Below are 12,617 nucleotides of genomic sequence, written 5' to 3' on the forward strand. Positions count from 1 at the left end.
ACTCATGTACATCACAAAAACACAATGGGAATATTTTTGTCACAGTTACACTTCAACAGTACCTCCTGAAACCATCTGTTTGGTCCAGGCATTCATCGCCACTGTTTAGGAGAGATGATGTACCTGCTCCTAAACTCATCCGACAAAGCCCCTTTATACACTGTGCTTGGTTGAAATTTTAGATTTTTGGTAGATAGATAGATAAATAAACACCCCTAGATGGCTAGTTCTGACCTTGAGTTTGGAAGTAAAATTCTCTAATTACAATAACCACGACAACTTAAACAGTAGCACATTTGGATGAGCTCATCTAGGTCGTCCTCAATTTGCTTCTGGTCTCATTTTTCATCTTCATCCGTCCACCCGTGGACCTGGTCCAGCCCCAAACACCTGTCTCTCCAGCCCATCCCTGACATCCCAAACAGCTGCGGTCACCTCTCTGACTGTCGTCCTCTCTCCCCCCTGACTCTCCTAATCTCCTCCTCTCTGCTCTTTTACTTCACCTCACTTGGTATTTGGATCTTACCTGCTCTCCCCTTCCCCCCCTCCAAAGCCCCACGTGACGCAGTCCTAACCAGCTAAGTGGCAGATTAGCAGCATTAGTCCTAAGTCAGCCATTCTTACTGGAGGACAAGCCTGGTCAGCTGAGGGCTTTCATCATGTTCTCCTCTGCAGCTCTCTTCAAATGACACGCCGGCTTACTTAACTCATCAAATTATGACCCGAATACTCCAATAAATCATGTTTAACACCTGACTGACTGAAAGGCTGGAAATGATGAGTTAACTTTTCCCAGCACCGCATGATGATGTGTTAGTCCGAGGGTGGGGGGTGGAGGGGCGTGACCGTGGCCTGCTGGACCGGAGCGAGAGAGCAGTATGTAGGACAGAGCCTCGCACCAGCGGACCTATCCGGGCAGAGCCACAGTTGGGCGTGCTGGATTTCTGCATGCATGATCAATGCTGTGCAGCCGGATCAGAAAAGTGAGGGAGGAAGACGAGAGCGGGTGAGGTGGGGGGAGGACTCGATGACAAACTTTAGAGAGAAACCCGTTCTCACCTGTGGTCACCAGCTATGTAGGGAGCAGAGGAACAGATGTCTGGATGCTCTCTAACAAGCTCAGTCATCCAGGGGAGGCTCGGAGTAGAATCTGCTCTGCTAGATAAACCATGTTGCTATGTCTCCTGGACCAGTGTTCAACTGGGTGGGTGGGTCACTAGTCAGACATGGAGGGAGATGGGATCCCAAAACAAGTTATTAAATCCAACTTTGTTGAGGTACTGGCTTTACTACATTAATTTGCCTTTTCAGCATTCACACTAATATTGAATATTAATCATTAATTTAAGACTCTTTGTACAGTAACAAATTCAAACTAACATCACGACATTGGAATAACTTCAGCGGCGGAGTCATCAAAGGAGAAGGGGCAAGCACATCAAAGTCAATCTTCAGATTATAAAATGGTCGACAGAACACTTCTAAACATAAATGCAATAATTATTAAATATTGATTTTTTTCTGTTATTATCGAGTTATTGTGTGTGATGCTTTACAGCATCTTTGTGTCACTAGTAGGTTTATTTCTAAATACAAAAATGAATGAATGAATATTTAATGTGAAAAAAATGCATAAATTAATGGCAGACTTTAATTCAAGAATTTATCAATGTTATTAACAACATTAACATTAACAATAATAAATAGTAATAGTAATAAAAAAAAACCCCACTTTTTCCTAGAATAAATTATTTTTTGGAAAATACTTGATACAAATGAATATATACTTCACATCATCATTACGCCCCAATGGGATTGTTATTTTTAAATAAATATAAATATTAGAAATGATGTATAAATAATTCTGAATGTTAATTTTATAATTTGTCATTTATTTTTCATATTTTTAAAAGATTCATAGATAATAGACCAAAACATAAATTCTATAAAATACAAATATTTAAATGTTTATTTACAAATATTAAAGATTTATTTTAAGTATTTTAAGAGAAAGAAAATCATTTAAAGAACAGACTTTTAAACAGATGAATGTCTGAATAATAACTGACATATTTCAAGAAATATTAATTATATAAGGAAACCTGAAAAAAAAACAGAATTATTAAAAAGGTGCATACTAATTAATCACATTGTATTGCACTACGAATCTAATATTTAACCGTTGTATAGAAACACAAAACACAATGTGACGTCAAGATGATGATGATGTAAACAGGAAACCAGCTTGTCCTCTACCTCTTCTTCTGGTAAACCAAAAGAAACCTAACTTCAGCGCTCGCTTTGTGTCGCACTTGTCATTCTGCCACCTTGAAACACTGACTTGGTTCATCCGATCTTTTTGCTTCCTCGAGCAGATCTGACCCTGAGTGGGAGCTATTGTCCTCCAGATGACCTCTGACCTCCGGGGCCTGGGACCTGCTTTGCTGTGGGACAGAATCGTCAGTCTGTCGCGTCCTCCGTGAAATTTGCATGTAAGGCAAAGAGAGTCTCGACCGGAGTCAAAGAGGGTTGTAGCGCTGTTTGCACATGGATAAGATCACACAAGTGCTCAGAGAAGGCGGGCTCGTCGTGGTTGTCTTTTCTCCAGCTGGCAGGTGGCGAGCCGACATGAGAGAGGAGAAGGGCGGAAACAAGCACACCTGTGGCTGCACCTCCGCTCCGGAGCCACAATCCCTGCGTCCCCGAGGGGAAGGTGTGGCGGCGAGCGAGAGACAAAGGGACGAGTAGAAAGGAAGGAAGAGATTGTTGGGGGAGATTTACCGGCCTCTGGAGCTGAGTTAACCTTTTATTAATGAAACACACACAAACAACCCGAGCAACTCAGAGAGTTTCCGAAAAGACTTCCTGTGAACGACCACAAGATATTCGTTCACATCGAGACTGTTTCTGTCGCGCACTTCACAGCAGAACAGAAAGTCAATAATGAGACTGAAGCACTTTGTTTTACCAGCTGATCTGCTTTTGTCCGACTAGAAAAGCCTTTATGTGCATGATATCGTGTTACGCTCGTGGTTTGAAATCAATTATTTTTAGACATGGCTCTCCGATATGATGTCACCTGGTGGCTTTCTGGAAATGACATCATGCGCACGGACGTCTTTGAGTGCAGAGGATTGTGCTGCGAGTCATTATCTCTTTATCTCTTTGGGTAATGTTGTTAACACTCGAGCGGTTTAGCACAGTTGGAGCTGGAGAGGAGTGCAAGTGAAGGATGGAGAGTCGATCTCTACACCCGGGATACGGTGACTAGGCCCATGAGAAAGACAGCTGAACCTAAGGACGACCAGGTGATGATACTCATAAATATTTTTCACCCCCGATTTATTTCATTTGGCACTTTTTGTGGTTCAATAATAGCAGAACAATTGGGCTTTTTAAATTGATAGATTGGTGAATTGTTCTAAATCAAAACTGAAATGTGTTGGAGAGTTTAAAAGAGGGGATTAAATAACAAAATACTCATTGATTGATTGGTATTTATTCTAGTTTAAGTGTTTGACACATGAGGTTCAAGAGGACCGCAGGCAAAGGAGAGGCGCCCAGAATTCTGGGTGAACACCGAGGTGTTCCCAGGTCACGTGAGTGACATCATGTGTACTGGGTATGCCCCGGGGCTTCCACTCAACCCAGGAGACATCCTGACAAGAGTCACCTCAACTGTATCTCTCCTCAATGACTGAGGTGTCAGTACTGAACCACAAAACATGTTTTAAAACAAAGAAGACAACATGGATTCAGTGCTTGATTTCTGCCTTGACAGGTGGCGGTGAGGTGCAGTGTAATCGGGGCCCAGGTCAGTCTTTGTTAAGACACTCCCCTGAAGCCACTCGCGGACACGTCGAGGTCCAAGTGGAGCGGCAGTTAGTCTCTGCAGCACTTTTAATCCTTTTTCCACTCCCCCCTCCATTTCTCTTCACAGGACCCATCAACGCCATTCCTGCCTGCTATTTATAGGAGACCACTGTCCCCCCTTGTCCCCCTTCCTGGATCTGTGTGTGTGTCTCAGCTCCGATATTCTCACTCTTAATCTGGCTGCTGTGTAATTCGGTGAACAGGATGTACAGCAAAGCCAGATACAAAGAAAGGTGTGTGTGAGCCGGGCGCGATGAAGGAGGCTGATTTATTCGGCCTGTCCATTTGTTTCCGGTGTCTTCCACGTCTACATTCCGCTTCATGGCTTCGAGTGATTAAATAACACAATCTGTGTATTCCGCTGACGACGAGCGTCTCTGCCTCCTGACAGCTCCGCTAATTGATTTATGAGTTGACATTATCAGAGGTCGATGTGAGTGACACACACACGCTGCGATGGAAATGTTGAGAGATTGTCTCAGATTGGGAGGAAAGGTTGAATTCGGGGAGAGCCATGTCACTGTCAGAACCAGGGGTCAAGATGTGATCTCACTTGGTCCAAAGAAGCTCAGAAAAATGAGATTTATAGGGGAAGTCTGTTCACAGTCCTGAACATTTTCTTCCTTTTTCCATCAACAGGGTGCTGGAGTCTGTCCCAGGTACTTGAGGCGGGGAACACCCTTGACATGTCATCATACCATGACTGGACAAATATAGACATGCAAACGTGTTTGCAAACAATCTGTTTGCAAACACATTTGTGGCAGGAGGCTGAAATGCCACTTTACATGAAGTGAGAATAGTGAATATCTTTATGTCCAAGATTTGGGTGAAGGATACAAGCAAAGATACAGGCAAGGGAAATCAGCGTTCTCCACAGGTGGTCTGGCCTCAGCCTCAGCGATAGGGTCCGATACAATCATGTGGGAGAGGCTCGAAGTAGAACTGGAGTCCGATGACGTGGCATCTTTCTATGGAGGTGTTGCCAGGGAGGTGGCCAAGGGAACTGCTACCCTGACAACCCCAGATAATGGATGGACGGTGTCAAAACTCCTCACAGGCTTATACAGTAAAGATGAATTACAGTTGAACCATCAATTTGTTCGCATATCTCCACAAAATTAAAAAGTCCACCTTTCCTTCTGCCCAGAACATGTTCTTGGGCCAGATATCATATGACCTGGATCTGATCCGGGGCTGCTTCCTCATTATATCTCCCTCTAATCCAGGAGACCTCAGACCTTCAATTCTCATGATCTCATGTTTGGGGTCTCTATGAAGATGGTGACCATAGGTGGCAGGGAGAAATCCACTGGTCAAACAAATATGTTGTCTTTTGGCTCAGCTCTGCCTTCACCACAGTGCTCGCGACTGAAGATAATCTGTTCACCTGTCACTCGTGAACAAGACCTCAAGTGTGACCTAAAGATATTTGGTTTTTTAAAAGCGGTAACTGTGGCATCTTCACCACAGTGCTCGCGACTGAAGATAATCTGTTCACCTGTCACTCGTAAACAAGACCTCAAGTGTGACCTAAAGATATTTGGTTTTCAAAATGGTAACTGTGGCATACAAACTGGCAGGAACATTTATGTCCTGGGGAACCAATGGTGATGTGTCACTCTTGCCAAGTGAATGTAATTGGTCTTTACTGGAGCTAAAACTCAGTCTCGTCAAATAAAGTACAACTGTGAGCTGGAGATACACACAACACCTTCAATGTGATGTCCGCTGAAGTCAGAAGAAATAGGAAGCTGGTGGGCTTGTGAGTGTGCGTGTGTTCTCGTGTACTGTTTTTCGTATGAATGTGCCTCTGTGACGTGGAAAAGAGAGCACAGGGTCCATTGTGGACCTCTGTGTGGCTCAGATTGTCCTCTTCTCTGGGAAAGTGGAAACTCAACACTCCTCTCCTGAGGTCTGGTTACCAGGTGAGAGCTCTGGAAAGAAAAGGAGAGCGGGAGAGCGAAAAGGAGGGAGAGACCCAAAGGTGTGGAGAGAGACACTGAAAGAGAGAAACCAGGGAGCTGCAGGAGAGAGAGAGGTGGAAACTGTGGAGAAACGAGATTCCAAACACACTGAAGGGAAGTCATGATCATGGTGAGCTAATGGTTCTTTGCCCCTTTTAGTCCTTTTATGTGGATATTTTAACACATCATAATTCAGGTGCTACAGAAAAGTTCATGCAGTGGTCAGTGGCTGTTCTCAGCGGTTGAGGCTCCATCATAGTCTCCATATTTTAATCTATCTATAAGCTCTTGAAAGCATTTGTAAGTCATCAGAAAGATTATTTCTCTTTATGTCAGTGATCACGTGATCTCCTGCACTTCTGATTTACAATGACGTCATTGTGCACTATTGTGTTTACTACGGCTGTGACGTCAATGAACTCGAGAGCCCATTTGGGGCGCAGCGACTCCGTGTGGACACTTGTGTAAGTGCATCCCATTTAAATCAAACTGGAGGAAAGTAGGCTCAGCAGGCCTGATGAGAAATAAAAAAATACCCCTTTAAAACAAATAAAAGGGTACGTTTGCACAGGGTAAGGGTCGAGACATAACTATGTTTTAAATATAATAAAATAAATGGTGGTGTCCAACCTGTAACACCACAGCAAATTAATAAAACCATACCACCATGATATCATTGTTAAAACTTTAAACTTTATTTCCCCTTTTTTACATATGTATAATTCACTTTATTTCACAAGCAACACACTTTACAAGAACATTTCAAAAAAAGATTTTTAAATTGAAATTAAATTAGGTTTCAGAACACGAGGAACAGAAGTGTCATTAAGGACCTTGAAATTTCAACAATATTTCATGACAGCAGGTCGATCAGTCTCTTGCTGTACACATGTGCGTTCTCACACCAATAGAACATTCGTGTAGCTTCAGCAAACTACCCGAGGAACAAATAAGAGCGCTCCCAACGTTCCATGTGTTGGAGCCAAGTAATGATTCCACATCTCCGCCAAGGAACTTTATTAGAGCTTGTAAACATCAGTAGCACATTTTATAAAGAGATCTTTGTTACAAGTGTTGCTTTCCTTTCTCTCCAACTTAGTTTAGCCTATGAGAACAATAGCATGCAGGCAATAGTCTGGGGAAAGGGGAGTCAGTCGGGATTCAAGTGGGTAGCTGTTTGGTTTCAACAGGAAAATCATGTAACAAACAAAGTAGCAAAAGTGACGCTGTTTCTGGAGCATTCCTGACAAAACACTATCCTCATGGGGACCTTATGTCTTCTGAGGTTCAATTTGAGGATGAAGACTTCATAAAAACGAGGTGATTATAATTGTGTTTCAGTTTGGTTCAGAGTCCTGGTTGAGGTTAGACATGTGTTTTGGATGGTTAAGTTAAGGGTGAGAGGCTGGAGAAAGCATTATAGCAGGCCCTCAAAAAATAGCGAAACAAATATGTGTGCGAGTGTAACAATTGATTCTGAACATCACAGTAAATAATTCATTAAAATTAATTTCAAAGCCAAGCAAAATGTTTAGCTCAGTGGTCTGAACTTGAGCTTCCCATCTTTTCAACAGGAAGTGAATGGGAACGTCTTGACTCGTCACTGATGTCCAAATATTACCACGACCATTTCCCACCATGAGGTCTGGAGGCATCTACAGTTTGATCGCAGCAATCCATAAACCCAGTCGTTTTCTTTCACCAGACACTGGCTTTTATTCCATCATTGCTCCACGAGCAAATTTCACTTCCACCACAGGCTACATTTCAGTTGCACATGGGGCTCCAAAAGCGAATATTCTCAAAGCTCTGTTACTTCTCCGACCTGGATATCGACCTGGACTAGTATTATGAGTGGATGTGAACATTGCGAACCCATTGTGCCTGTCAACACAATGGAACCCAACCGCCTGTCGCTCTATTGTGGGTATGTCTGAGAGGAGTGCGATCACAAGAGTGACCATGTGTGTTTGACAGGAGTGTTTCCATGGATGGTTTCTCTCTATCTCCCCTGGTATTGTCTGACTGTGGGGGCGGCAGCTGTTTCTGACAAGCACCGAGTGTGAGTCTCTGTGGAATGGTTGTGTTGGTAAACAGATTTAAAAATAACACACACTAAAGTTCTCCTGATTTCATTGTAGAAGGGATGCATGCACCGGTTGCAGGCAGGTATCACTGCCCTCCGTTGTACGCGTAGTCCGCCTTGTTGTGCATGACCAGTTTACTGTCCACGAAGTAGAAGCTGTCGGAGCGCGTCTCGTAAGGACACTCCACCATCTGCCGCACTGCACAGGACACACAGCACAAATCATGACACGGGACTGTTGAAGAAGTCTTTGAAGACTCAAACCTCAGGCACTAATCTTCCTCCATACACAACACCTCTCCACCTTGTTGAAACAAGCCCTGAGATCACATTTAATGAACAGTTGACGTGACGATAGAGAAGCAGTCAGTGATTATCAACCCCACAATGGATCTCAGCCCGGTTTACATGTAGACAACAACCGGCTGTGAAGGTAATCCATGTTGAGCTGCTGCAGAAATACAAATAATCATTTCAACCAAGTGGGGAAGTTCAAGAAACTTGTGTTCACAAAAGTCTGACAGAGCTACGTCTTGTATCTGTGGGGACAAAAGAGCTGAGCCAGAAGGAAAAGCTTTCCACTGGATTTCTCCTCTCACAAGTGGTCACCAGCTTCGCAGTGACCCAAACTGTCTGCAGACTCTCTTCGGAAGAAAAGCTCAGTCATCCAGGAGAGACTCAGACTAGAGCCTCCCGTCCTCCAAGAAAGTTAAGACGGCTCTTGCCATGATGTTTCCTGGACTAGTTTGGTGTTCAACAGGGTGGAGGCCCTGCGTCAGACCCATGATACAGTGAAATAATGACCTACCCGGAGAAAGGGAAGTCTGGCCCTTCACTGCTGCCCCCGCGACCCAACCTCAGAAAAATGCTGAAACAATCTGGACTCCAAACTTACCTAGACTTTCCGACAGCTGGGGAAACTCGTAGATGTGCTCGCACGTGTTTCGGCTGTTCGGGATGCAGAAGCCGAAGTCAAAGTCGAAACTCTTCAGCAGCTGATCACGGAAATAATGTCTCTCTATCATCCGGAAACTGTTCAGAGGTCTGTCGCCCACTGTGAACTCCACCCTGGTGGGAAATACGCAGCGTGATTACATACACACGAAGAAACTGCATGAGTGTTTTTATGGCACTGGCTGAGTTTGAAAACTCCTGCATTAGACACTAGCAATGACCTTGCTGACGACACGCGCCTGGTGGAGGTAAACCATTGACTCTTTCACTCGGGTGACTCAAGTCAGGTCTAAAAACGGGGCTCGTAATCGGAGGATTTGGTTCTGAAACTGAAAATGAATCTCACGTTGCTCCGACGGTCCTCAGGCGCAGAAAAGCTGGGGTGAACTGGTACCGCACAAATCGCCCAGACGCCGCCTCCTTCTCTCTGCACTTCTCATCATCTTCTACAATCGCAAGACGGAAACACTTGAAATCAACTTTGAGTGTTGACAAGCAGAATAAGAGAGCGACCCCGGAGGCTGACCTGTGTGTGGTGGTTTTGCGATCTCAAACAGGACAGTTCCAGTCTCCAGGTCTCTGATCTTGAACCGAACAAAGTCGATGTTATAGACGTTGTCCTCGGGCTTACACAGGTAACCTGTAGACGGACGGTCTGATGAAGTAACTGAACCTAATGTGAAGTCGAGGAAGGTAAACTTTCAAATGCTTTCAGGAATTTGACCTGACTTGTGTTTGTATGACTTACATTTGGAGTGTGTGGCTGATTCTAATGATTATTGATTGTCAACTAGTCACTGACTACCTTAAAGATTAGTCGACTAGTCGCCATACAGATTGATAAAAACGGAAAAATAATTGAGTTGCAAATAGAATAAAAACTAATATTCATACAAATGTAAGGAAAGTGTTGTGAGCACTTGGTTAGTGTCAAATGTTTTTGAAACATTTTTAGTTGTACTAAATGTGGTGTGACACAATGTGTCCTTTGATGTGTCCTTTGTGAAATGGTCCCATACTTGAGCGACATGGTCACCTAGACATCCCTCCTCTTGTGCTAAGAGAATGATGATGTCACAACTAGTGGACTAATGAAAGCGTTTGCGATCCATTTTTATAGTCTGCGCAGCCCAACTACACAGAGGTTAACTGACATTGAATAATTATTTTTAAGACCAGACACAAGTTCAGACGACCAAGTCTCTTATGTGGCCTGCATTACACACACATGTAAAACACATTAAACTGGAGGAACAATGACTCTGGACATGTCTGAAGAAAGAAACAAGGTTGCACCAGGAAGGGATCTCTTGTGGCAGAGGTGAAGGAGAAGTATATATCTTAGTTACACCAAATACTAGAAGGAGCATTCGAGAGCTAAAACAGACAGATGACTCATTCTGCTTCAGGAAAAAAAAAATCTGCACTTAATTCAGCCGACTGTTTTATTCTAAATCTAAATAGACGAATCTGACCTTATAATAAACAGGTGATTTTTATCCATGCGTAGGTGGCGACTGTCAATCGTCCCACCTCCCACACTGACATGTCTAAAATCCCATACAGATGCCATGAACGAACCTCTGGTGGCCATCCGCAGCCCGAGCACGTCCTCCGGGCCGGTGTGTCCCGGCTGGGTTCGCAGGTCCTCCTCGGTGACGGGCCTGCTCTCCACCTGACTCCTCCGGGACTTGAGCCGCTTCAGGACGCCCCCGCCGGGTTTGCGCTCCCGCGCAGGAGCCGCGGGGTTGTGGACCACGTTGTCCGCCAAAGGAGCGTCGCTGCGGGCTTTGGTTCCGCTCATCCTCCGTGTCTTCCCGTCCGGAGGAAGATGGCGCCGTAGAATGTGGGGGAAAGTGTCGGCGAACGTTCAGGCTCTTGTTTTTGTGAGCACATGCTGAAGCGTTGCCATGGCGACCGGGCTAGTCAGTAGGTAAATGTCCAGCAGAGGGCGCCAGAGCTGCTGACTGCCCTCATCCGAAACTTCACATCATCGAGTTCAACGCAAAAATCTAGAATGACGAAATGTTGACCATTGTCAAGCAACCATTTGGCTTTGCCAAAGAAGGCAACAATACTGCGACAATAGCAAGTTCATTTTAGGTTGTTATTCTAATTCTTTTTGGTTCAATTTTTGTATATTTTTTTAAACAAATTTTGCAAAATACAGAGGCACATCCATCCGCTATGTACTGAAACATGAGTGCTGCATGTATTGTTCATACATGTCCCATCTTTTTCAATAAAATAATCCACAAGCTACTATTCACTTTTCACATCGATATATATTTTTTTATCAATAAGTACTTGCGCATTTACTGTAAGTGGATCTCCTTATTTGGCATCACTAAAGTCTCTGGTCAGTCAGTGGATGTAGAGTACTTGAATTACACATTTAATGCAAAGCAATATCGACAGAATTAAGAAGTAGTTCTTAAACTTGTAACTTTTATGAGCATGAACCAAATCCGATATCATCAAAATTGAGCAGACGAGTACTGCAGAAGATATACATATTTACAATTGGGATGTTTTGTCATCATTGTTTCTTCAAAAATAAAATTGATGGTGTGTTTTCCTTTCCATTTTAAAATCCATCCGTTAAAAAAAAAATCTCAATCTCAAAGTTCATTTTAATGTTGTGCTATCCTGTGCTCAGTTCAGTTCAGGATATGGTGCACACCCGGTTGGGTCCCAGAAGATAACCGTCCTCTGGTAAGAAATTGGTTTGAAGTGAGTGTGGGTCAAATGACAACATCTTTCAGACTTCTTTGTCCTGGAGAGGTTTAGACAGAGGATTATCCTTTGTGATGAGACACGATTGGTGCAAATAAAGAGTGCTTCTCCCGAGTTCACTTCCTCAAATCACATCTCTGACTTGTGAGATGAAAGCTGTCACCTGCAGCTGCCGTGAGAGGAGGTAAAGAAAGCAGGGAAGGTCTGCGTGTTTGTGTTGGTCTCCTCGGGCCAAGCAAATGAACTCAGTAAAGTCCATGTGTTATGGAAATGAGCCAATGCAGAGGGAGGACTGAATGCTTTTGTTTGAGACGCTGCCCCGGGTTACCTCCGCGCTGCCGTCACTCAGTGGATCTATTTCCTGTCACCTCCTACAGAACCCGTTTATCTGGTACACACTCTCACACCAGCGTGACCGTCGTAAAGCTCCGTCACGCACTCCACTTCCCGTCCAAAGAGTCAGTCGATTCAGAAGTACAACGAGGAGGACTTTTGATAATGGGCCAGTGGTTATCAGTCAACATGTGCCGTGTGATACACTGGATTGGTGTCCAGGGTATCCCCTGACTTTCTCCCTGAGTAGCTGGGATAAAACAAGTGACCATTTTAGCTTGACTTGAGCACGTTTACTTCAACTGACTTATGATGGTGAGAGTTTCAGACTCACCAGAAAAGGCCCCCAACTCAATCTTTCAGTCATTTGAAACACTGTATATAGTGTTCATCTTTTATCACCTCTGCCAAGGAGGTTATGTTTGCCAAAGGGGTTAAAACAGGTTGAAAAAGTTATGAATGGATTTGAATGATTTTGTTTTTAGGAAATGTGTGAAAAGGACAAGGAACAAAGGATTCAAATTTGGGAGGGATCCGGAGCACCGTATGGATCCAGGATTTTTCTAAAAGGAATATTTTCAGTATTTGGATCAAGGATGTATTTATTTTGCAGGTTATTCCATTCCACTGTGTTTGGGGTGCACTGGATCTGCTTGGCAGGGGTTTGC

At 43.9% G+C, this 12,617-nt stretch overlaps 1 protein-coding gene and 1 long non-coding RNA gene across 2 annotated transcripts; one reads left to right on the top strand and one right to left on the bottom strand.

Moving 5' to 3' along the window:
- The first annotated feature begins 3,086 nt into the window (after positions 1-3,086).
- Positions 3,087-5,923, top strand: LOC128761026 (uncharacterized). Its single transcript, XR_008414894.1, has 3 exons — positions 3,087-3,308; positions 3,782-3,814; positions 3,941-5,923. It is a non-coding gene; the product is annotated as an uncharacterized LOC128761026 (long non-coding RNA).
- Positions 5,924-6,546: 623 nt separating this feature from the next.
- LOC128760696 (protein unc-119 homolog B-like) lies at positions 6,547-10,757 on the bottom strand. Its single transcript, XM_053868302.1, has 5 exons — positions 10,462-10,757; positions 9,407-9,520; positions 9,227-9,326; positions 8,822-8,994; positions 6,547-8,125 (listed from the first exon to the last, which is right to left on the bottom strand). Exons 1-5 carry the CDS (start codon positions 10,682-10,684, stop codon positions 8,013-8,015), a joined length of 723 nt encoding a protein of 240 aa, XP_053724277.1. The 5' UTR covers positions 10,685-10,757; the 3' UTR covers positions 6,547-8,012.
- Between the last annotated feature and the right edge of the window lie 1,860 nt (positions 10,758-12,617).

The sequence above is a fragment of the Synchiropus splendidus genome, chromosome 6 (genome assembly GCF_027744825.2).
Source record: "Synchiropus splendidus isolate RoL2022-P1 chromosome 6, RoL_Sspl_1.0, whole genome shotgun sequence".
Taxonomy (NCBI): domain Eukaryota; kingdom Metazoa; phylum Chordata; class Actinopteri; order Syngnathiformes; family Callionymidae; genus Synchiropus; species Synchiropus splendidus.